Source organism: Bubalus kerabau, chromosome 8 (genome assembly GCF_029407905.1).
Source record: "Bubalus kerabau isolate K-KA32 ecotype Philippines breed swamp buffalo chromosome 8, PCC_UOA_SB_1v2, whole genome shotgun sequence".
Taxonomy (NCBI): Eukaryota; Metazoa; Chordata; class Mammalia; order Artiodactyla; family Bovidae; genus Bubalus; species Bubalus kerabau.
Genome location: NC_073631.1, coordinates 18,307,573 through 18,332,295, shown reverse-complemented (window position 1 = coordinate 18,332,295; position 24,723 = coordinate 18,307,573). Strand labels below are relative to the sequence as shown.

The window sequence follows — 24,723 nt, the reverse complement described above, 5'->3', positions numbered from 1 at the left end:
CCGACAGGAAGTAACTTTGACCTAAGGGAAGGTCTGGCTTCATGTCACATTGGCATATTCTTATTTTATGTATTTATTGTTGGCTGTGCTGGGTCTTTGTCGCTGTACAGACTTGCACTAGTTGCAGAGAGCAGGGGCCACTCAAGTTGCAGTATGTGGGCATTTCATGGTGGTGACTTCTCTTGTTGCCGAGCACGGGCTCTAGGGCGCATAGGCTTTAGTAGTTGCGGCACGTGGGTCAGTAATTGTGGCTCTCGGGCTCTAGAGCACGGGCTCAGGAGTTACGGTGCATGGGCTTAGTTGCTCCATGGCATGTGGGATCTTCCTGGTCAAGTGAAGTGAAGTGAAGTGGCTCAGTCATGCCCAACTCTTTGTGACCCCATGGACTGCAGCCTACCAGGCTCCTCAGTCCATGGAATTTTCCAGGCAAGAATACTGGACTGGGTTGCCATTTCCTTTCCAGGCAGATCTTCCCAACCCAGGAATCGAACCTGGGTCTCCCGCATAGCTGGCAGACACTTTACCGTCTGAGTCACCAGGGAAGCCACTGGGATCTTCCTGGATCATGGCTCAAACCCGTGTCTCCTGCATTGGCAGGTGGATTCTTATCCACTGAGCCACCAGGGAAGCCCAGTATATTCTTTTCAATACAATCAAACATGTAATATATAGTCTAAACACATTTCCCTCTCCCCAGACTCATCTGGTGAGGATGTAAAGATCACTTTTCACCAGGTTTCACATGTGGAAGCGCAACAGTGCAGACACATTCACTGTGATCCTGGACCTGCTGTCTTCTGCTCATGTATAAAGCTGCTTGCTGTACTTTTCTGTTCATTTCAACAGAAAAGACTCTCACCACACATTTCCTTTTGATGTTTCTGAAGTCTGTGCACACTGAGCTTCAGTTCAGTTCAGTTCAGTCGCTCAGTCGTGTCCGACTCTTTGTGACCCCATGAATCGCAGCATGCCAGGCCTCCCTGTCCATCACCAACTCCCAGAGTTCACCCAGACGCACATCCATCGAGTCAGTGATGCCATCCAGCCATCTCATCCTCTATCATCCCCTTCTCCTCCTGCCCCCAATCCCTCCCAGCATCAGAGTCTTTTCCAATGAGTCAACTCTTCGCATGAGGTGGCCAAAGTATTGGAGTTTCAGCTTCAACATCAGTCCTTCCAATGAACACACAGGACTGGTTTCCTTTAGGATGGACTGGTTGGATCTCCTTGCAGTCCAAGGGACTCTCAATAGTCTTCTCCAATAACACAGTTCAAAAGTATCAATTCTTCAGTGCTCAGCTTTCTTCACAGTCCAACTCTCACATCCATACATGACCACTGGAAAAACCACAGCCTTGACTAGATTGACCTTTGTTGGCAAAGTAATACTCTGCTTTTGAATATGCTATCTAGGATTGTCATAACTTTCCTTCCAAGGAGTAAGTGTCTTTTAATTTCATGGCTGCAGTCACCATCTGCAGTGATTTTGGAGCCCAAAAAAATAGTCTGACACTGTTTCCACTGTTTCCCCATCTATTTCCCATTAAGTGATGGGACCAGATGCCATGATCTTAGTTTTCTGAATGTTGAGCTTTAAGCCAACTTTTTCCACTCTCCTCTTTCACTTTCATCAAGAGGCTTTTTAGTTCCTCTTCACTTTCTGCCATAAGGGTGGTGTCATCTGCATATCTGAGATTATTGATATTTCTCCTGGCAATCTTGATTCCAGCTTGTGCTTCTTCCAGCCCAGCATTTCTCATGATGTACTCTGCATATAAGTTCAATAAGCAGGGTGACAATATACAGCCTTGATGTACTCCTTTCCCTATCTGGAACCAGTCTATTGTTCCATGTCCAGTTCTAACTGTTGCTTCCTGACCTACATATAGGTTTCTCAAGAGGCAGGTCAGGTGGTCTGGTATTCCCATCTCTTTCAGATTTTCCACAGTTTATTGTGATCCACACAGTCAAAGCTTAGGTGACTCTAATTAGAATCTTCCCTCTGGCTATATGCTCAAGGACGCATGACCTTATACAGTTTGGTAAACCTGGAATTTCTCGGTTTATGCTTCATGAAGACTGGTTGGCTCCTTCATTCCCGTTTCTTGAAGGCCCCTATCCAAGGGGATTGGGACGAGTGGCTAGTACCAGCTCTAAGGAGGCAGTTGGTGTGAGATTTAGGGTGCTGGGGTGATCTGGGTACAATCAATGGTCTACAAACGTTAACTGAGTATCTGCTTTGTGCCACAGCAGAAACAATGGGTGTAAAATGACATCCAACATAAGGCCAGAAAATGAGGGAACCAGAAATAGACCTGTATGAATCAAGGCTAAGATGAGACGAAGCTTGTGAAAAAACGGTTAACAAAGCAGTGGGGCCCAGACTGTGAAGGGCCTTCATGGCCAAGCTGCGGAGCTTTAGTTGGCACCTATGAATCAGTGACTGTCAAAGCATGGCCACCAACCAGCTCGGTCAGCATCGCCTAGGAACCTATTAGAAATGCAAGTTCTCAGGCTCCATCTAGACCTAAGGCACCAGTAACTCTGAGGGAAGAGCCCAGTAGTCCCTGTGTTAAGCTCAGCATGTATTTCTGATACACCAAATTTCGAGAACCACTGCTCTGATGATAGAAAGGCCTGGCGCTGTGCTTAGTCATGTCCAACTCTTTGCGATCCTTCGGACTGTAGCCTGCAGTGTACTCTGTCCATGGGATTTTTCAGGCAAGAATACTGGAGTGGGTTGCCATTTCTTTCTCCAAGAAAGGCCAGGTAGTGTTTATTTTTTCAAAAAAATTTTCTGGTGATATAATTCACATGCTATGCAAGTCACTTGCTTAAAATATACAGTGTAATGATTTTTACTATTTTCACAGAATTGTGCATCTAGCAATGCAACCTAATGTTAGGACATTGTCATCATTCCCAAAAGAAACCCCATCCTTCACAGCGGTCACTCTTCATTCCCTTCCCACTCAACCTTTAGCCCCAGGCAACCACTACTCTACTTTCTGTCTCTGTGGATTTGCCTGTTACAGACATTTCACATAAATGGAATCACACAATGCAGTCTTTCGTGGCTGGCTTCTTTTACTCAGCATGATAGGTCACCCATGCTGTATCAGAACTTCCTTTTTTATGGCCAAATAATACTCTACTGTATAGACATATCACATTTTGTTTATCCATTTGTCCACTGGGGAACATTTGTGTTGTTCCTACTTTTTGGCTATTATAAATAATGCTGTTGTGAAATCTGTGGGCACATTTTTGTTTTCATTTCTCTTGGGTATATAATCTGGAAGAGTTTTAAGAACAGGAGCGACACAGCTGGGCTTCCCTGGTCGCACTGGTGGTAAAGAACCCGCGGGCCAATGCAGGAGGCATGAGAGATGTGGGATCGATCCCCGGGACAGGAAGATCCCCTGGAGGAGGGCATGGCCTCCCACTCCAGCATTCTTGCTGCAGAATCCCATGGACAGAGGGGCCTGACATGACTGAAGTGGCTTAGCACATGACGTGGCCAGTCGAGTGTGTCCATGTGTTTGTTTTTTAGTTCGGGACAATGTTTCTCATTCTTTTCTTTCCATACCATTCACATATCCAGAACACTCTGCCAGCAGCCCTTCTCACTTTTCCCTTTTCAGGTAGTGGTGTCGGGATAGAAGATGGGCTGTGTACTTGGAAATGTTCTCCTCCCCTTGCATCCTGAGGGTCTCCTGAGCCATCCTCTTCCTCCTGCCTACAGTTGAGAATCCCTGGCATAGAGGCATATGAGCGGAAGGAAAGACACGGATTAAGAAGCTATTGTAACAAATTAGCTCACAGATGATGTATACTGGAGCCAGGGCAGGTTTAGAAGGAACGGACTTGTTGATTCTGAGCCATTATGCTTAGTGACTCAGAGCCTTCTTCGGCCAGTTTCCAACTAGGCTGCAAAGGCAAAGTCATATATATTGCATAGCCTTCCCTTTGGAGTGAAATATTTTTCAGCACTGCTTTCTCTCCTGGAAGGAGAAGAGCATCACTTCTCAGGGAACTGTCTTTGCCTGCAGAACCCAAAGCCACCTTGGGCACTGCTCACAGCCTCCACGCGTTAATGTTAGAATTGTCCCTTGATGACACTTGAAATACAAATGAATTCTGAGCCATATTAGTTTTTGGTAATTTGATGCAAAATTCTCCGTGTTGTGATCTGATCTGTTAAAGGTGGGAGGAACTATAACACGTTAGTCTCATATGGTTGCTGAAACAAATGACTAGAAATCCAGTGATTTAATACGTTACCAATTTATTCTTTTGCAGTTCTGGAGCACAGAAGTCTAAAATGAATCTTATAGGGCCACAGTTAAGACATTGACAGGGAGTCCAGAGGCCGGGAGGTGAGGTGTGGTGGGGAGGGGATTCTATTACTTTGGCTTTTCCAGAATCTGGAGCCACCTTCTCTGTATTCCTTGTTTTATGGCCCCTTTCTCTATTTCCACAACCAGTGGCTTACATCTTTTCTCCCCATCTCTGTTTTGCTGTTTCAATCACAAGGACTTCTCTTATGCCCCAAGTCTCTTCTTGCATTTCTTTTATAAGACTATTTGCGAATGCATTTAGGACTCACCCAGGTAGTCCAAGATAATCTCCCCACCCAAGACCTGTAACTTAATCACACCTGCCAAAATTCCTTTTCCCCCCGCATAGGGTAGATTTCACAGGTTCCAGGCATCACAATCCACATATCTTTGGGGCCCTTATTCAGCCTACCTCAGCATTAAATCAGCACAGAGCTGCTTCTTATCTGTTAATGAAGTGATATACTGAGAAAAGAAGAGTAATTTGAAAGCCTACGACATTTCCTGGAACCCTTTCACTCAGCAAGCGTATTCACAGGGACTGACACTGGGCTAGGGGCCCCAAAGCGGAGGTCCCATTTTCTGCTGCTGTACTGGCCTTTGTGGTTTCCCAGGTCAGCGGCTCCCCCCGAGCTCACACCCTGGTGGCACGGCGGCAGTGGCCTGTGCACTCAGCAGAATGCTTCTGAAATGAGTCACTGCGCTTTTTCTGACTGGTGGCAAACTCCTCACCTGCTTTGTTCAGCTGTCTCCAAGGCCAGTGCCATAGGAGCTATTAATAAAGTGGGCCTACTTATAGATACGTCCTTAGGTTGACCCCCATCAGGAAATCTCTGCTGGCACATTTCCATGCATCTCAATTTTGTTATCTCTTTTCCACATGGATCCCTAAATGCCTATCATGAATTTTACCCAGATATCAATGGGGGTTTGTGAGGCTCAATAAGGCAGTGTTCAGGATGCATGGTTTCTAGGCAACTTCTACCAAAAAGATGGTTCGTCCCCACACCCACTGTCTCTAGCTTGGGGCAATATGCAGGGCCCTGGAACAGGTACCTCAAAGGGCAGAAAGATAAATAAGATGAAGTGCTTCAACTGTGGGAGTTTAAGATAGGTAGGGGGTTTCCCAGGTGGTACTAGTGATAAAGAACCTGCCTGCCAATTTCAGAGACATAAGAGATGTGAGTTTGATTCCTGGGTTGCAAAGATCCCCTGGAGGAGGGCATGGCAACCCACTTCAGTATTCTTGCCTGGAGAATCCCATGGACAGAAGAGCCTGGGGGGCTACAGTCCAGGGGGTCTCAAAGAGTCAGACATGAGTGAGAAACTAAGCACACACACATGCACGCAAGATAGGGCAGAAAGGATGTGAGCATCTAAAGATGCTCGGAGACAGGCTACAGGACAGGTGTGGGCAGACCAGGGGCAGCTACTTTGTGACTGGGGCTGGGGACGGTGAATCAGGGAAGACTCCTTGGATGTGTTTGATGGACTAGAATCCACCCAGTGATCCAGTGATGGGATGAGTGTATTCAGGGAGCATAGATAAGGTCAGAAGACAAAAGGAATCGCAAGCCTGGAAGACTGAGAGATGAGTGAAAGAGGGAAGCCAGGAAGGAAGGCAGACGTGGCCGAGGAGAGTTTCTGTACTGGACAGGTCTGGTTCTGATGTGGGCAGCAGGGGGACTGGTCTAGACAGCAGGTATCGTGTTATGCCTGGAGCTTAGAGCCGGGAGTAAGACTGAGGATGAGAGAATTGGGGGTTAGCCCCAGAGGGTCACCATGGACAGGATTAAGGGTCCAAGGCAGACCTTGAGGGTGCAGAGAGGACTGAGAGAGACATCAGAGTTCTCAACACAAAGTGATCATGAGAAACTCAGAAGGAAAACCAGGAGGCTGAACCATGCAGATGGCCAACAAAGGGAACAAGTAGAGTCCCCCAGAGTGCCTAGCCAAGGAACTGTGGATAAAGCTGACCTTGTCATTTTGTATTTATCATCTGTGGTGCAAGTACATTCAAATGCCAGACAAGACATTCATGAAATCTGGCAGGCTTTACAGAAGGCTATTTAGTCAGGAGAGCAGGATAAGTCAATTTATGCAACTGAATTTGGCCGATAAAACCCCTCAAAGCTATGATGCTCTATGCCAGGGGTCCCAGGATATAATGCCTGATGATCTGAGGTGGAGCTGATGTAAAAATAATAATAGAAGTAAAGGGCACAGTAAATGTATGTGCTTGAATCATTCCAAACCCACCACCACCACCTGCCCCCCCACCACTGGTGGAAAAATTGCCTTCCACGAAATCGCTCTCTGGTGCCAAAAACCTTGGGGACTGCTTCTCTATGCACTGTGACCTATTAATGTATTTAATTCTAGATTTTATGCTAAGAACCATTTTATTCATGGAAAATATGAACTGGATAGAAGATCTTAACAGTGAGCTCGTGTGTCTATAAAGCAATCAAAGAGTCCATGCAGTGGTCTGGCTATCGCAGAGATTATTTCCAAATATTCATGTGCTGCTTGTTCAGTTACTTTATCACCAAGGCAATGGCACCCCACTCCAGTGTTCTTGCCTGGAGAATCCCATGGAGGAGGAGCCTGGTAGGCTGCAGTCCATGGGGTCACTAAGAGTCAGACACGACTGAGTGACTTCCCTTTCACTTTTCACTTTCATGCATTGGAGAAGGAAATGGCAACCCACTCCAGTGTTCTTACCTGGAGAATCCCAGGGACGGGGGAGCCTGGTGGGCTGCCGTCTATGGGGTTGCACAGAGTCGGACACGACTGAAGCGACTTAGCAGCAGCAGCAGTGGCAGAAGATAAAAGGGCTTCACTGGTGGCTCAGACGGTAAAGAATCTGCCTGCAATGTGGGAAAGCCAGGTTCGATACCTGAGTCAGAAAGATCCCCTGGAGAAGGGAATGACAACCCACTCCAGTATTCTTGCCTGGAAAATTCCATGGACAGAGGAGCCTAATGGGCTATAGTCTGTGGGGTCACGAAGAGTCAGACATGACTGAGGGACTAACACTTTCACTTTCAGTATATATAAACAGAAAAATGGGAGCAGGGACTAAAAGTTTAACAAAAATGATTGGGGGGAAATACAGCCGAGTTGAGCACATTTGGCTATGACTGTTGTGAGCTGGACCAGGCCAATTTAGGTAGTCACAATTTGTCAGACTCTTTTTGATGACTGTCAGCAGCAGCTTCTGGAGATTAAAAGTTGGCAGGCGTGATCTGGCCTCTAGACAACCTTGCTATTAGGTGCCATGTTTCAATTAAAGCAAGTTTCAGACAGGATTCTACCCTACGTTCAGCTATGTATTAACAGGTAGGCATGTAAACATGTATTGAAAACTGGGTCCAAATTCCAGTTCTATGTCTCTTTAAGTACTTTGACAAGTACTATGCATGAAATGATCATTCTGAGGCAAACACAACAATATTCTTGTGATGGGCTGAACTAACTTCTTAGTAAGATTCCTTATTAAAGGGATTCCTTATTAGGGGATGAGGGTAAGAGTGAAAGTTTCAGGTGAACAGCGAAAGGACTCAGCTACTCGCCTGTCTTTGAAGTATGGACTACTGACTATGGTATTTCAAGGGTTAATTCAGCACCCATCAAGGTAAGTAACTTACACGTACACATATTTGTGTTACTGCTTAAACTGAAGTATCTTAAGGTGAATTACAAAAAAAATTATTATAATTCTCTTTCTTTTTGCATGAATATAGAAAAAGTCACTGTGGTAGGTTTAGTGATGGCCCCTAAAAATGTGCATGTTCTAATCCTTATAATTTGTGAATATTACCTTCTATGATAGAAGGACAGGTGTGATTTAGTTAGGCATTTTGAGTTGGGGTGGTTATCCTGGATAATCTATAGGCCCAACATGTAATCATGAGTGTCTTTATAAGAGGGAAGCAGAGGGAGAATAGACCATGGAAGAGGTGATGTGATTATGGAATCAACAGATGATGAAGTGGAGGAAGATGTAGGAAGAGGCCACTGGCCAAAGAACACAGGTGACCCCCGGGAGCTGAGAAAGTCAGGAAAACAACTGCTCCCCCCAGAACATCCAAGGGAAGCCAGCCCTACTAACATCTTGTCCAGTGAAACTGATTTTGGACTTCTAACTTTCAGAACTGTCAGAGAACACATTCACATTGTTTGAAGCCACTAAATCTGTGGCCATTCATTACAGTGGCAATAGGAAATGACTACAGTCATCAAGATTAATGATGGTAGCAGCATCTCGGTCCAGCTCATGGAAATTTCCACAGCAGCTGTTTTGAAAACCCTTGCTATACATGGCTGACAGTTCTTGGGTTATTTTTTTAAAAAAAGGCTGCACTGAGGGCCATAGAGAAATGAGAGGAACAAATGGTGAGAGTTTTAAACTGTTTTTAGGAACAAAATCAAAATCAGCCCCGGGATCTGTAAAAAGTAAACTATTTCACTGCCTCTCACCAGACACAGTGAGTCTAGGTCAACATTTGAATGAAAATCAAATACAAGGAAGCCATGATGTTTCATTAAATTCATTATGACTGTTTCCTGGCCAGGTACCAGGTAAGCCAGGGCCACACTCCAGCCAAAGGGTCCCTGATGACAAGTAACTCACTCATTAATTCAATACCCAAATGGGCTGCTTTACAGACTGAGCATTAGGCCATCTTTGTCCCACTAGAGAAGATTAACATAGCAAAATAACATATCAAAGTGAAGTTAGAGGAATCCAACTAGACAAAGGAAAGAGTTTTAAGAAACAGGATGCTCTTGATTTTCAGGTCAGAGATGGAGAAATTGCCTGGTTCTTATTTTATGCCAGGACAGAACTAAGGGATTGAAAATTAGAACTTTTTGTTTGAAGGAACAGTCAGCTGTGCATTTGGGAGAGAGAATTACCATTTAAAGCATTGCTGTGAAACCAGATTCAATCTGAGGTGACATGGAAGAACTGGAAAAGCCTTGGTTTCATCATTTATATACTTGCTCCTGGGTTATTACAGAAATTAAGTGAGACCCTGCCTAAGTCTGTCATTACCTAACTCAGTCTTTGTACATTGGCACATAGTCAATGGCAGCTGTTAGTTACAACAGGAGATTGCTATGATCACAACTTCAGGGAGATGGAGAGAAATGCCAAAATGCTAGACCCTGAGTTGTTCTAGGGGCCTCTGGATGAGTGCCTTCTTTATACACGGGCGATTATATGCTCCGTAATATTATCTAAACTGAAGCAGCAGTTATCTTTAAAATGGATAACCAACAAGGATCTACTGTATAGCACAGGGAACTCTGCTCAACGTCCTGTGGCGGCCTGGATGGAAAGGAAGTTTGAGGGTGGATGGATCCATGTATATGCATGGCTGAGTCCTTTCGCTGTTCACCTGAAACTGTCACCGCATTGTTACTTGGCTATACCCCAGCACCAAATAAAAAGTTAAAAAAAAAAAAGGAAAGTGAACCAGCAGTGACCACAAAGGATAAGAAAACAATCCCTTTCAATAGAATGGTTCCTGGATTCCGGGCCAAATACTAGATGACTATTTGGGCAGGTCACTACATTTTGTTAACCACACAAGTTACCCACTAAGTCAACATCTTACTACAATACTGGCTTCTTTCTTCAAGCTGGCAGAAGGACTGCTGAATAACAAGCTTTTGCTCCCCGCTTTCAAAATTTACAATTCCCCTGGTTCCTGATTAGCAAGACTCTAATCACCACCAGAAAGAAGGAAAGGAAAACGGAGGGGAGGCAGAGGCAAGAATGACAAGCTGACTTTCTTTAGGATTTTTGGGGGCCATTTCAGAATGATAGGGATGGCTTGTAAGAGGGTGGCATGACTACGTCCTGGCAAAGAACATTCAGTACAAAAGTAAGATACCTTCCCTTCCTGCAGAGTCTACAGCAAGGGCTCTTCTCCACCTAGAATGTTCCAGTTGGCCTCGACTGAAGGCTAGCCAGAGGTTTCTCTTCTTCTCAGTATGTAACCAGGCCTCTGCAATTTCTCAGACAGGACTGCAGATCTTGGTGGATGAGAAACCTAAGCCTCTGACTGAGCTGGATATATTAGGGACTGGAGAACTTGTAATTGGTGATTTCAGCCCTTTCCCTTTCTATTTGAGCAGGAAATAGAAAGAGAGAAGGAAGAAAGCAGTGCAGCAGTAAAATGAAAAGGATGTAAAGAGCAAAAATAAAGTGGTGAAGTTTTTCAACTAAAGTGAGCCTGCATTGGGCCGAAATCCCATTTGGGTATATTGTAGCTAGGTTTTAGTCTGAGGTGATGGGCAAGTGCTAAAATTCTAGAACAATGAAAACACTTTTTCCCAGCCATGGGCTTCCTAATACTCTTCTGTAAATGTGAACAAGCCTCTCTAAGTCATTATCTTCATTATTGCTTACAAGACTTTATTAAAGGACTTTATCCTTTATTGGGGTATTAACTCCATCAGGAAGGGGACATGGTAACTGCAGGCTTCGGCTCCCTTTCTTGCAGTTCAGGGCTGAGTTCCACCTTCTCTAGCAGCATTTACATCATTCCTATGCAGGAGTTGGGGTCGGGGAGGGGGTTGGTTCACAGCATGGTGGAGAGAATGAGCATCAGGCTTATAAACTGTCCAAGTGGGACAGCGGTATGGTTGGTTTAAAAGGCTGAACTGAGCTGGTATGGATGTAAATCCTGAGGAAACAAGTTTCTGGTAACCACGTAGGCCTCCTGAATGAAAAGAGCATAAGTCGTCTCTGGAGGGAGGCGGCCACAATGCTGGCTTTGCTTTAAGTCTTTCAAGCGTTCTTTTAGCTTGTGGCCTGCAAACTTTGGGTAAGTAAAGTCCCTGTATCCTCATATGCTTCTGCGCCTATGGCAAGGGCAGACATCTTTCTGCAAGCATTCAGTGTCTTCATTCGTTTGTTCTATATATTCATCTTTAACTTTTGTTTTGAAGTAATTTCAGACTTATGAAAAAGTTGCCAAGATACAGGAATTATGGGATATGGGATATGAATTCCCATAGCCCTTTACCCAAACACCCTAAACATTTCCTTTGTCAACGCTGTGTGTGTGACCCATACATTACTCATTTTCTGAAACATTTAAGCGTAAGTTGCAGATATGCTATTCCTTTACCCATAATACATCAGTATCTTTCATATCAAAAAAAAAAAAACCACTTATATAATACAGGAAAATTATAAACATTAAAACATTATCCCTGATACAGCATGATTTACTCTGTGGTGGTGGTGTTTTAGTTGCTAGGTTGTGTCTGACTCTTTGAGACCCCATGGACTGTCGCCCGCCAGGCTCCTCTGTCCATGGGGTTTCCCAGGCAGGAATACTGGAGTGGGTATTCCTTCTCCAGGGGATCTTCCCCACCCAGGGATCAAACCCACATCTCCTGCATTGGCAGCTGGATTCTTTACCACTGAACTACCAGGGAAGCCCAACAACAATAGTATTATTTACTCTATAGACCTAAGTTATTCTGCCAAGTGTTCCATTAATTCTTTTTAATTCACCCTTTAAAGTGTATGGCTCTATGTGGTCCAGTCAACACCCAGGAGGCCTCCAATGGTCTGGGCTGAGGATGGCTCCCTTTCCCTCCCCAAGCAGTGGGATCTCTCTAAAGGTCTGCACAGAATTCATTCCTGCAGACTTCAGTCTGCTGCTTTCCCTCAGCTGCCACAGTTCCATCATTTGTGCTCTAAGGTGACAGGCTTTGCTGCACTTCCGCCTGCAGGTTAAGGTTTTTGTCTCCTGGGGGCTTCATGCCTTTCCCTGGGGACAAAGGCCCCCATGAAACCCCATGGGGGCTTCATGGCTTTCCCTGCTGCCTGCTTCCCTAGGTCTGCCTCCTCAGGGAAACTCTGGGACTTAGCCTGTCCCTAGTCTCTTGAGCACTGGTGAGGTCCCAGAAGAGTCTGTGCGTGGGTGGCTGTGAATCTCCTTCGTGCCTGAAGTTCCCCAGGGTTCTGCCTCCTCACACTAGCTCACACTCAGCCTCGAACAGTGTTAAGAACTGTAGCTGAATTCTTACTGGCGCGTATGCTGTCTGTCGTCTCCAGCAGGTGAGCATCCAGGCCCTGTCTCTCTCTGGACGAGCCTGTGTCTCCTCGGGTTTGGTGTAAGCTGGTTGCCCTGCAACCACAGCTCTATGATAAATTCAAGGAAAGCTGTGACTTCAAAGATTAGCTTAGCATCTTTGGTGAGGTTTTAAGAATAAACGCTGTCTTTTCTAGTTTTCTACATCCTAGGAGGAAGTCAGACATCCATTTTACATTTTTTTTGCTCATCTATGAATTGCATTTTTTCCCTTACAGCACCTGAGAAAACATTTGGGAAGAAAACCTGCTGTCTACTCACATACCAGTAATAGACCCTCTCCCTCAATCTATTAAGATATTCACATGTTGTTGTTGTTTAGTTGCTAAGTTGTATCTGTTTGTGACTCCATGGACTGTAGCCTGCCGGACTCCTCTGTCCATGGAATTCTCCAGGCAAGAACACGGGAGTGGCTTGCCATTTCCTTTTTCCAGGGGATCTTCCCGACCCAGGGATTGAACCTGTATCTCCTGCACTGGCAGGCAGATTCTTTGCCACTGATTTACCAAAAATATTCAGATAGTTGTACATTATCCTTAGAACTCTTAGAGCATACAACTCTTAGAACGCTCTCTCCCAGAGAATGAGCAGTCATCTGAAAAGGTAAAAAGATCATGTCTTTAGCACAAAGGATCTAAGACTGAGATATAGTGGTTAAGAAGCTGGGTTTGAAATGTGGACTTAATTATACCTTCAGAGAGACAGGTTCTTTCTTGCAGGATGGCTTCTGATCCATCCTGAAAATCATTGCCTGTCATTTTCCTGAGCCTTGAAAGGGGAAAAAAGTCTGATTGCGAAGCAGTCACCTCCTCCAAGCTAAGGCATGGACTTATTTGCTAAAGGCTTTCAGCTAGATAGTCTAATCTGAAAGTTATAAGGAGCCTTCAATTATTTTGAAGGGAAACTGGTGATTAAAAAGGAAAAACAAAAAACCCTGCCTTTATTATAACAAACCCAGCTGCCTGGAATAAGTACAGTGTTAACAATGATATATAAAATGTCTATGTTATGAAGTAATGCAAAATAAATTCCTGAACGTGGAGCTGATTCTAACATGATAATCGGCTAGTCTGAGGCTTTTCCCCCAGGGCATGGCAAAGAAGCCACAGTAGTTTTTAACTTCGCAAGGAAATGGTGTCATTTCTTAAAAGCAGCTGGTCAGTCATAAACATTTATTGGATATATTCTAGATTAGCTGCTGTAGGAAATCTAAGAGTTTGTAAAATAATTATTCTGAATAATTGTCAGAAAGGTATCAAGTTCTTTCTAAACCCTCATTTTCTAAATACATAATCCCCAGTAATAATTCACCCTCACACCATAGTCCCAGCCCCTTTTTTGCCTTGTCTGGGGAATCCTATGGACAGAGAAGCCTGGAGAGCTACAGGGCATGGGGTCGCAAAGAGTAAGACACGACCGAGTGACTGAGCACGCACGCTGTCCCTTGGGATTGGAACAAAGCCAGTTACAGATTTCTCCCATGAACCTTTCATCTCCCCTACACCTAGTTAGGAACCCAACTGACTCCCCATATCAGGTACCTGTGCTGTCAGGCATGTCCTTGACAACCCCAAACTACCCTGCAACCAAGGATCTGGTTGAATAAAAATGTCCTCATTCCCCTGCTCCCCAAAAATCTGAGAAAGCTAATTTATGCCAAAGTGTCATTTACTGATACATCTTTCTTCAGAGGATACCTTTCTTGTCCTTTTTGCTTGTAATTTTCTTTTTGACGAGAACAGAGAGTGGGAGTATCCCAGACAGGAATCTTCCCACTGTCCTTCACCTCACTCTAAGGGCTGGTCACTTAGTCTGCATAAAAGACTAGCCTGTATGCAGACAGACCTTCCATCCTTCACAGTAAAGAAGATGCTGTAGCATACTCTTGGTAGAGCATGTTTTCCAGTTTGTGTAGTGACACTGGGCTGTGTGATCCATATATTCCGGTCTATTTCTCTTCATCCACAATTGGGTGTTGTTTTCCACATCGGGAAAGGAGTACATCAAGGCTGTATATTGCTTATTTAACTTATATGCAGAGTACATCATGCAAAATGCTGGACTGAATGAAACACAAGCTGGAATCAAGATTGCTGGGAGAAATATCAATAACCTCAACATGCAGATGACACCACCTTATGGCAGAAAGTGAAGAATAACTAAAGAGCCTCTTGATGAAAGTGAAAGAGGAGAATGAAAAAGTTGGCTTAAAACTCAACATTCAGAAAACGAAGATCATGGCATCCGGTCCCATCACTTCATGGCAAATAGATGGGGAAACAATGGAAACGGTGACAGACTTTATTTTTGGGGCCCCCAAATCACTGCAGATGCTCACTGCAGCCATGAAATTAAAAAACACTTGCTCCTTGGAAGAAAAGTTATAACCAACTTAGATAGCATATTAAAAAGCAGAGACATTACTTTGCCAACAAATGTATGTCTGGTCAAAGCTATGGTTTTTCCAGTAGTCATGTATGGATGTGAGAGTTGGCCTATAAAGAAAGCTGAGTGCCAAAGAATTGATGCTTTTGAACTGTGGTGCTGGAGAAGACTCTTGAGAGTCCCTTGGACTGCAAGGAGATCCAACCAGTCCATCCTAAAGGAAATCAGTCTTGAATGTTCATTAGAAGGACTGATGCTGAAGCTGAAACTCCAATACTTTGGCCACTTGATGCAAACTGACTTATTAGAAAAGACCCTGATGCTAGAAAAGATTGAAGGCAGGAGGAGAAGGGGATGACAGAGGATGAGATGGTTGGATGGCATCACCAACTCAATGGACATGAGTTTGAGTAAACTCCAGGAGTTGGTGATGGACAGGGAAGCCTGGCATGCTGCAGTCTATGGGGTCACAAAGGATCAGACACCACTGAGCAACTGAACTGAATTGAACTGAGTCCTCTTCATCATACCTGCGTTGGAGTACAGTCTTTACAGAAAGGAGAGATTTTCCTCCTCTCCCTTATCCTGCTTGGATCTCCAGCTTGGACTCAAGTGTGTAGGTTTACTGTTTGGGGCTTCCTCAATAGGCTCCAATCCATATCCAAGGTTCTGGGGCTCCTTACGCCATCAGGTTTCCTGGTGACTATTCTGTAAATTGAACAAAGAATGATCCCTGCCTGTTTCCTCTAACCAACTAAGCAACAAAGAGAAGGGGCACTCCTTCTTACGGGATGAGTCTCCTTGGATAGACCTGAGACATCTGTGCATAAATACTCCCTGAAAGCCCTTCATGCTAGAGCCTTGTGCTTGGCTCAAGGGTTAACAGGGTAAGAGACATTTAGCGAATAAATTCTCTGAAATTTGACCACAGTTATGCAGATGACACCACCCTTATGGCAGAAAGTGAAGAGGAACTAAAAAGCCTCTTGATGAAAGTGAAAGTGGAGAGTGAAAAAGTTGGCTTAAAGCTCAACATTCAGAAAACGAAGATCATGGCATCTGGTCCCATCACTTCATGGGAAATAGATGGGGAAACAGTGGAAACAGTGTCAAACTTTTGGGGGGCTCCAAAATCACTGCAAATGGTGACTGCAGCCTTGAAATTAAAAGACGCTTACTCCTTGGAAGGAAAGTTATGACCAACCTAGATTGCATATTGAAAAGCAGAGACATTACTTTGCCAACAAAGGTCTGTCTAGTCAAGGCTATGGTTTTTCCTGTGGTCATGTATGGATGTGAGAGTTGGACTGTGAAGAAGGCTGAGCTCTGAAGGATTGATGCTTTTGAACTGTGGTGTTGGAGAAGACTCTTGAGAGTCCCTTGGACTGCAAGGAGATCCAGCCAGTCCATTCTGAAGGAGATCAGCCCTGGGATTTCTTTGGAAGGAATGATGCTAAAGCTGAAACTCCAGTACTTTGGCCACCTCATGTGAAGAGTTGACTCATTGGAAAAGACTCTGATGCTGGGAGGGATTTGGGGCAGGAGGAGAAGGGGACGACAGAGGATGAGATGGCTTGATGGCATCACTGACTTGATGGACGTGAGTCTGAGTGAACTCCGGGAGTTGGTGATGGACAGCGAGGCCTGGCGTGCTGCTATTCATGGGATCACGAGGAGTTGGACACGACTGAGTGACTGAACTGAACTGAATTGACTGAAGGAACTTGCTATCAGTCCTCTAGGGTTGAAAATCTATGACCCTCTACCTGCCATCCATTTAGAAATTCTACATGGAAGAAATGCAAGGGCCTCAGAGTTCTGCCAAGCCAGCCTGCTGCAAGGGGCTAGGGTTGGGAGCAGGAAGAATTGAACACTTCACTTACCAACAAGAGACTCTCCACTTACATTCATTCATTCATTTTATTTTTACTCTTCTGTATAAGATTGGTCTCAATGAGGGAATTCTCTCCTAGGGAAGTGTGCAAAGATGTGTAAAAGACTTTCTCTCCTAAAAGACTACTTGTTGAAGCATTATTATAATAGGGAAATACTGGAAACAACATGAATGCCCATCAATAAGATAATGCAGTCTAGTTAGTTAATGGAATACTGTAGAGCAGATGAAATTAACTAGAACTACATATATGTACCAAGATAAATTTCAAATAGTGTTGATATTTAAAATACAAATTAGAATGTGTATAGCTAACACAACATTGTCAAGGAACTATACTCCAATAAATTTTTTAAGTTAATTTATTTATTTTAATTGGTGGCTAATTACTTTACAATACTGTAGTGGTTTTTGCCAAACATTGACATGAATCAGCCATGGTGTACATGTGTCCCCCATCCTGAACCCCCTCCCACCTCCCTCCCCATCCCATCCCTCAGGGTCATCCCAGTGCACCAGCCCTGAGCACCCTGTCTCAAGTATCAAAACTTGCCTGGTGATCCATTTCACATATGGTAATATACATGTTTCAATGCTATTCTCTCAAATCATCCCACCCTCGCCTTCTCCCACAGGGTCTGAAAGACTGTTCTTTACATCTGTGTCTCTTTTGCTGTCTCACATATAGAGTTATCATTACCACCTTTCTAAATTCCATATATATGCATTAATATACTCTATTGGTGTTTTTCTTTCCGACTTAACTTCATTCTGTATAATAGGCTCCAGTTTCATCCACCTCATTAGAACTGATTCAAATGCATTCTTTTTAATGGCTGAGTAATATTCCATTGTGTATACGTACCACAGCTTTCTTATCCATTCATCTGCTAATGGACATCAAGGTTGCTTCCGTGTCCTGGCTACTGTAAACAGTGCTGAGATGAACATTGGGGTACACGTGTCTCTTTCAATTCTGGTTTCCTCGGTGTGTATGCCCTGCAGTGGGATTGCTGGATCATAAGGCAGTTCTATTTCCAGTTTTTTAAGGAATCTCCACACTGTTCTCCATAGTGGCTGTACTAGTTTGCATTCCCACCAACAGTGTAAGAAGGTTCCCTTTTCTCCACACCCTCTCCAGCATTTATTGTTTGTAGACTTTTTGATAGCAGCCATTCTGACTGGTATGAGACGTTACCTCATGGTGGTTTTGATTTGCATTTCTCTGATAATGAGTGATGTTGAGTATCTTTTCATGTGTTTGTTAGCCATCTGTATGTCTTCTTTGGAGAGATGTCTGTTTAGGTCTTTGGCCCGTTTTTTGATTGGGTCATTTATTTTTCTGGAATTGAGCTGCAGGAGCTGCTTGTATATATTCGAGATTAATTCTTTATCAGTTGCTTCGTTTGCTATTATCTTCTCCCATTCTGAAGGCTGTCTTTTCACCTTATAGTTTCCTTCATTGTGCAAGAGCTTTTAATATAAATTATATGTATAAATGTATAATTATTTGAAGTTTAAATATTAAGAACAATATTATGCACAGTTTTAGAGCATACATGTGTGTAGTTAAAGTATAAAAGCAGAGATACGAATGATGTATATCAATTCAGAGACAAATTTCCTCTCTCCTTCAGAGAATGGGATTGGGTACCTTGGGGGTTTCGATGGTATTTGCACTATTTAATTTTTTAATAAGGTGGTATATCAGTGTTAGTGTTTTTCCATATAAAATGTATCTGAAATATTTCATTATGACACTTGTAAAAAGAAAGGGTTCTGTGAATCTGAGTCAGGTGTTCTGAGGTGGATGAACCTAGAGCTTGTTATACAAAGTGAAAAGTCAGAAAAAGAAAACAATAAATATTATATATTAATGCCTGTATGTGGAATAGAGAAAAATCAGTACTGATAATCTTATTTGTAGGGAAGGAATGGAGACACAGACAGAGAACAAACTTGTGGGCATAGCAGGGAAAGAAGAAGGTAGGAGAAACTGAGAGAGTAGCAGGGACATATATATACTCTATCGTGTGGAAAATAAGTAGCTGGGGGAAGCTGCTGCACAGCACAGGGAGCCCAGCCGTTGCTCTGTGACGACCTAGCGGGTAGGGTGGGAGGGTGGAGGGAGGCTCACGAGGGAGGGGCTGCTGCTGCTGCTAAGTCGTGTCAGTCGTGTCTGACTCTTAGCGACCTCTAGGACTGCTGCCTACCAGGTTCCTCTGTCCATGGGATTTTCCAGGCAAGAGTAGGGGAGATACATATAATTCTGGCTGATTTGAGTTGTTGTCCGGCAGAAATCAACACAACATTGTAAAGCAACTATCTTCCAATTGAAAAATAAAACTAATTCATAACCACATCCAAAAAAGAAAAAAAAGGGGGGGGGGGGAGGGTTCAGTGTTTAAAAAGCTTGAAAGTCAATGAGCTAGGACAAGGGGCTCTGAAATGCTGATAATTCAGAGTTAGGGAAAATGGTCTCCAAGCAACCCTTTGTGGCCCCTTCCGGGAGTGACCTCCTAAAGCCCATCCTGCCTTCTGGAGCCATGGCTCTCAAGCCTTCCTATGGGAAAAATGCATATTTTATCCCTACCCCCACTCTTGATTCTCGTTTAGTTGGTCAGGTTTTTATTGAGCATACCAGTGATTCTAGTGATCATGGTCAGGATATCTTTGAGATAGATGCTAATGGTAAACAAACCAAATTCTGGGAGCCTGTGGTCTTTCAAACCTTTGCCATGGACTTACTGCTTACAATGATCTAGCGTGAGGCAGGGGTTGCTATAGGGTCCAAGCAGCATCAGTGCTACGACTTTGTACACTTGTTAGTGATAACTCCTGGCTCATGTGCAGCATCATGAAAACCTTGTAAACCTGTGTGGTTTTGAAGATGGGGGTATAGGAACAGCAGATAATGGGAAGATACGATGGGGGAAGCTAACAACAAGTATTGAAAGGAAAAGATGATTTTCTCTAAATTCAATTCCAAGTTTAGGAGGTATTCAATTTAGATGAATAGATTTATGTTACTACAAATGATCAGGGATGGAACAAACAGTGTATGGTGAATTATATAAACACCCCTTTGGCATTAATTGGAGAGAGATGCTGTTAAACCCTCTTGTATTCCATTATGAAGATAATACACAGTTTCAACATATCGAAAATATATAAATTATAAAGAAGATTATAAAAATCACCAATAATATCAGCACTGGAATAACAGTTGCTTGTTACTTGTGATGTCAAGTTCGTAGTTTGAAATTGGCAAAGGTGGGAGGGAGTATTTACACCACAGAAACAGACAAATGCCATAAGTCAACCCCTTTACTTCTATCCCAAAAAAGTAGTTAAATTTTTACTACATTGATCCCATTGAGCATTGAGCTCATCTTACTTACATGTGTATTTCCCCTCAAATGTAGATAATGCTATAATGCAGATTAAAAAAAAATATTTTTGATGTAGACTATTTTTAAAGTCTTTACTGAATTTGTTACAATATTGCTTTAGTTTTATGTTTTGGTTTTTTGGCCTTGAGACATGTGGGATCTTACCTCCCTGACCAGGGATCAAACACACGCCCCCTGCACTGGAGGGCGAAGTCTTAAGCCTGGACCACCAGGGTGGTCTCCATAATGCAGCTTTGAAAGTGCAAATGTATATCTAAGAAGTATATTCTGAGTTATTTTGGGAAACTAACAGGACCATCCATCTCACGTATTTTGTGCAGGGGGAGCAAGGACCTCAGGGCTTCCCAGGGCCAAAGGGCATGACAGGCCATGGCCTCCCTGGCCAGAAGGTAAGTATTTCAGGACTGAAGGGAAATGCTCAGCTTTCGGATCTCAGCGGCTTAACTTGAACCCTGGAAGGGCTCTCATGAACTTGTTACTCCTCTCCTTACAACACTCGGAGAAAAAAATACCGCTTCAGAGTGAATCCTTATGCGTTTCTTTTCCTAACTACAAACATGTTTACTTCATGAAATCTCCTTTTCTTCAAACTCAAAGCCAGCTGATGAGGAACAAATCCTTACAACCTACCCACGTGGAAGATACCAGATAATTCAGGTGTTAACCTGTATAATAACTGAAGTTCTCAAAGTCAGTGAACTGATCAGATGGCATCTCATGGTCTCCTCACCTTGGGGTCTCTAGTTCATCATGAATTAGATAATGGTGCCTGTCCACGTGCGTGCTCAGTCGCTTCAGTCATGACCGACTCCTTGCGACCCTTTGGACTATAGCCAACCAGGCTCCTCTGTCCATGCGATTTTCCAGGCAACAATACTGGAGTGGGTTGCCGTGCCCTCCTCCAGGGGATCTTCCCCACCCAGGGATTGAACCCGTGTCTCCTGCGGCTACTGCACTGCAGAAGGATTCTTTACCAGCTGAGCCACGGGGGAAGCCCCTATGGTACCTGGGAGGATGTAAATAAAATGCCCCCTATTTTTTCATATAGTATATTCATACCAACAAGAACCAAGAGTCTTCAAGAGGTACCTCAGTTGCAAAGAAATGAAACTTCAGAGTTTTCCTTATTTGGCTTTAATATTCACAATCTAATCTTATCTTTTCATTGCGCTGTAAAGGGAGAGCACGGAGAACGTGGCGATGTGGGAAAGAAAGGTGATAAAGGGGAAATTGGAGATCCCGGACCCCAAGGAGAACAGGCAAGAAGTGATTTTTAATCTCTTACTGTCATTGTACATTAACCGGATGCAACCTTCACTGACTGTTACTCTTCTTCCACTAAGTAGGGGTTACAAGGACCAAAAGGAGACCAAGGACTTACAGTGAGTATCCATCCTAGAGGGGAACTGAGGGGTTTGTGCTCACAAAATGATTACATCTGTGTTTTCACATTGCAAGTAGGACTTCCTTTGACACAGAATTACTGCTGGCTTCAATGCAGGGGGTGACTGAATCTGAATGTGAGGGGCACTTTACCCCGGCAGCCCTTATCCAGCCTCACTGTACACATGTAACTACCCACCTGACCCCTGGTAGAAATGTTAACAAAGAGGTGAGCCATTTAAAAGAAATCAAATGAACAAGGGATTTTTTTATTTTTTCAGAATAGGGGCTCTTTTTTTTTTTTTTTTTCCCTGAACTAGTTCCTTTAAGTGCTCTGAGAACAACAATCGCAAAATTGGGATTACTTTCTTTTACTGATTCACTTATTCAACAAACTCGTGATGATGTGCAAACTTTCCCCTTTTCTTCTCTTTGATTTGCTCCATCGCAAACACAATGCTGACCCCTGAAAGCCCCACAAGATGGGAAGGTTCTAGAATTTCTATAGCAAAGTCTAATTCTTCCTTTCTAGTATCTACCTTTCCTAGAGTTGAGGAGAAAACAGGGAACTTCTCTTGTTCCCTTTTGGATGGGTCACGGTCTGGGGATGTTGACCTTACATGCGGTGTCAGGAAGCGCAGAGCTGAGAGTTCCCGCGATGAAGGCCAGAGCTGGCATGTGACGCACACAGCTGTGCATGGTCCTCACGGCCCATCTGCCTCTTTCTCTTCGCTGTTCCACGCCATAGGTCAGACCCTCCCCAGATACCTTTGGAGGATAAAGCAGCTACACATGCAGCAATTTCTCCTACACGTAGCAGAGGAGGGTGTATGTTAAATGCCCAGAGAAATGTTCCCTGTAGGTTTATACCCTCCGTCCCATCCCTGCATGGAGAGGGGAACTGTCTTCCTTCATCCATGCACTTGCTCATTCATTTCACCAACAATTATTGGGCACATCCCCTGGGTCAGGGTCTGAGACAGGCACAGGGGTAAAAGTTGAGAACAAGAGACTGCATCTCTGGACTCAAGGAGCTCGCAGTCTAACGGGAGAGAAAGGCAGGCAGAGGATGTTCACCTACAGTTTGATAAAGGCTGTGACAGAGGTGATGTGTGGGTCCAGAGCAGACAAAATGAGGTGAGATTTGATGCATATTCTCTTTTCCTTCACTCTTGCCTTTGTCTAGCATTTAGAAAGCCAAGGTCAGCATTAAACGAGACTCTAGTATGACAGGCTCCTTCACATCAGCACCACCCTGACCCAGTGCTGCAGGGCACCTGGGGGACCCAGGCAGGCTGCGGCCCCGACTCTGGACTCCTAGTCCTTCTCCTGGTACGCCCTTTCCTCCAGGTGAGGAGCGACCACCCTGAGTACACACCGCCCTGTCCCTGCTCCACACTCTGGATACACAGATCTCAGAACTGTCCCCAGATGGCCTCAAGTTTGGAAGTGGACAGCACTGGCCTGTATGCATGAGGTAGCCAAGGAAGGGGCAGGCATCTGGGGGGTATTTGACAGAGCTTGGGTTCACCTCGCGAGTGCTGGCTAAGACCCGGGGCAGCACAGGACTGGTGAAGACGGTGGGCAGGGAGAAGGGGACAGGCTAGAGACTGCAGCCCTCTCTTGCTCAGGACACACATTAACGCACATAACAGCCCACGAGGCAGGGAGGAGTGTCTCCCTTTCAGATAAAGACCGGCCAAGTCTTGCAGAAAGCTTGAGCAACACGCCCCGAGTCACCTCGCTAACAAGGCACAGAGCCCTTAAAGCTGGAGCTGGCTTGTTGGAAGCCAGAACCAGCCTGCTCCCTCATGAAGGCTGTTCTGGAAAGGCCTCCTTTTTCTCCCCACCCCTACTCTCTCCTATCCTCACACACTCTCAGGGGTAGATTCAGTCCAGACTAACACTCCTCCTTTAAAAAAAAGAAAAGTATTTTTAATTGGAGGATAATCCTTCACACCTTTGTGTTGGTTTCTGCCATACATCATCATGAATCATTAATGGGTATATATCCATCCCCTCCCTCTTGAACTTCCCTCCCATCTCTCACACCCAACCCCACCCCTCTGGTTTGTCACAGAGCACCAGGCTGAACTCCTTGTCAAATTCCCCTTTCAAGAGGCAAATACTATTGATGGGAGTTCACGTTTTTAATCATTCTCACCCAAGCTACTTCAAAAAGACTTGCTCCAACTAGGCCTGAAATGCTAGCGTTTCTCAGCACCTGCCCGTAATCGTTTCTTCCGTGTCCTCGAACTCTCAAGGAGGGACAGCTATTAAAGGCGCACGGATGCACAGTTCAAAAAGGTGGATTTAATATTACAGTAAAGTTGTATGGAGGATGAGAAAGCATTTTAGATTATAAACATAGAAAAACTATGCTTGACAAAAGTGGGTATGGAGGGGTCTCCCCGGTTACACTCAAGCTCTGCCCCAAGCCATCTCGTCTGCCACCCTTCTTCCAACAGCCAACTGAACACTGGCCTTTCTTAACTCTGCCTCCAGCTTGAGCCCCTCTCCCAAACATCAGACCTTACTTCCTACTGCCTTGCCAGCTGGGTGTCCCACAGGCGCCTCGAACTCAGCCAGAATCAAGCTGAACCCAGTTCACTCTTCATTAGCTCCAGCCTGCCCCTGTCCCTTCCCTCCCACCCGCCAAGACTGGCACTGCTATCGTTTACCTCCTAGATGCCTCCTTCCCCTCATCCTCTCTTCCAGTTACTCACCACCCCCTTCATCTCCTTCTGCAGCATCCCTCTAAGCCATCCCTCCCCATCCATCACCCCCACCACGGTTTTCTGGTGTTAATTTTCTTTGCCCATACTATTTAGGAATCTCAGACCACTCCACTGGCTGCCAGAGTCAGTTTTCTTAAGTAAAGGTACAACCAATTCTCTTCTCTGCCATGGACCACGTCTGTTCTCACTGCTCAGGCTAAGTCCGCACTCTTCAACAAGACACAGAGGTGCTTGAGAGCCCAGCTGCGTTCCGCATTTTCTGTCATTCCTCCTGTCACACACCCCGAGTCATAAGTTCACTCAAGTACTGTAAAACACTGCGCTTTGTGTGTTTTGCCCCCTGCCTGGAAGGTCCTTCCTCTTCCTCTCTTCACCCCATTCCACCCTGGTCAGAGTCTACCCACCTCCCTGGACCACAGCACCAACTCCACTCTCCCACCCCTGGTATTC

At 44.6% G+C, this 24,723-nt stretch overlaps 1 protein-coding gene across 1 annotated transcript in view; it reads left to right on the top strand.

The window, feature by feature from the left end:
* The window catches only part of COL28A1 (collagen type XXVIII alpha 1 chain), a 181,480-nt gene that overhangs the window by 131,128 nt on the left and 25,629 nt on the right, over positions 1 to 24,723 (top strand). The window contains exons 28-30 of the mRNA XM_055589814.1: positions 20,473 to 20,541; positions 21,331 to 21,411; positions 21,499 to 21,534. Coding sequence (XP_055445789.1) covers positions 20,473 to 20,541; positions 21,331 to 21,411; positions 21,499 to 21,534 — 186 coding nt within the window. The remainder of the gene's footprint in view (positions 1 to 20,472; positions 20,542 to 21,330; positions 21,412 to 21,498; positions 21,535 to 24,723) is intronic.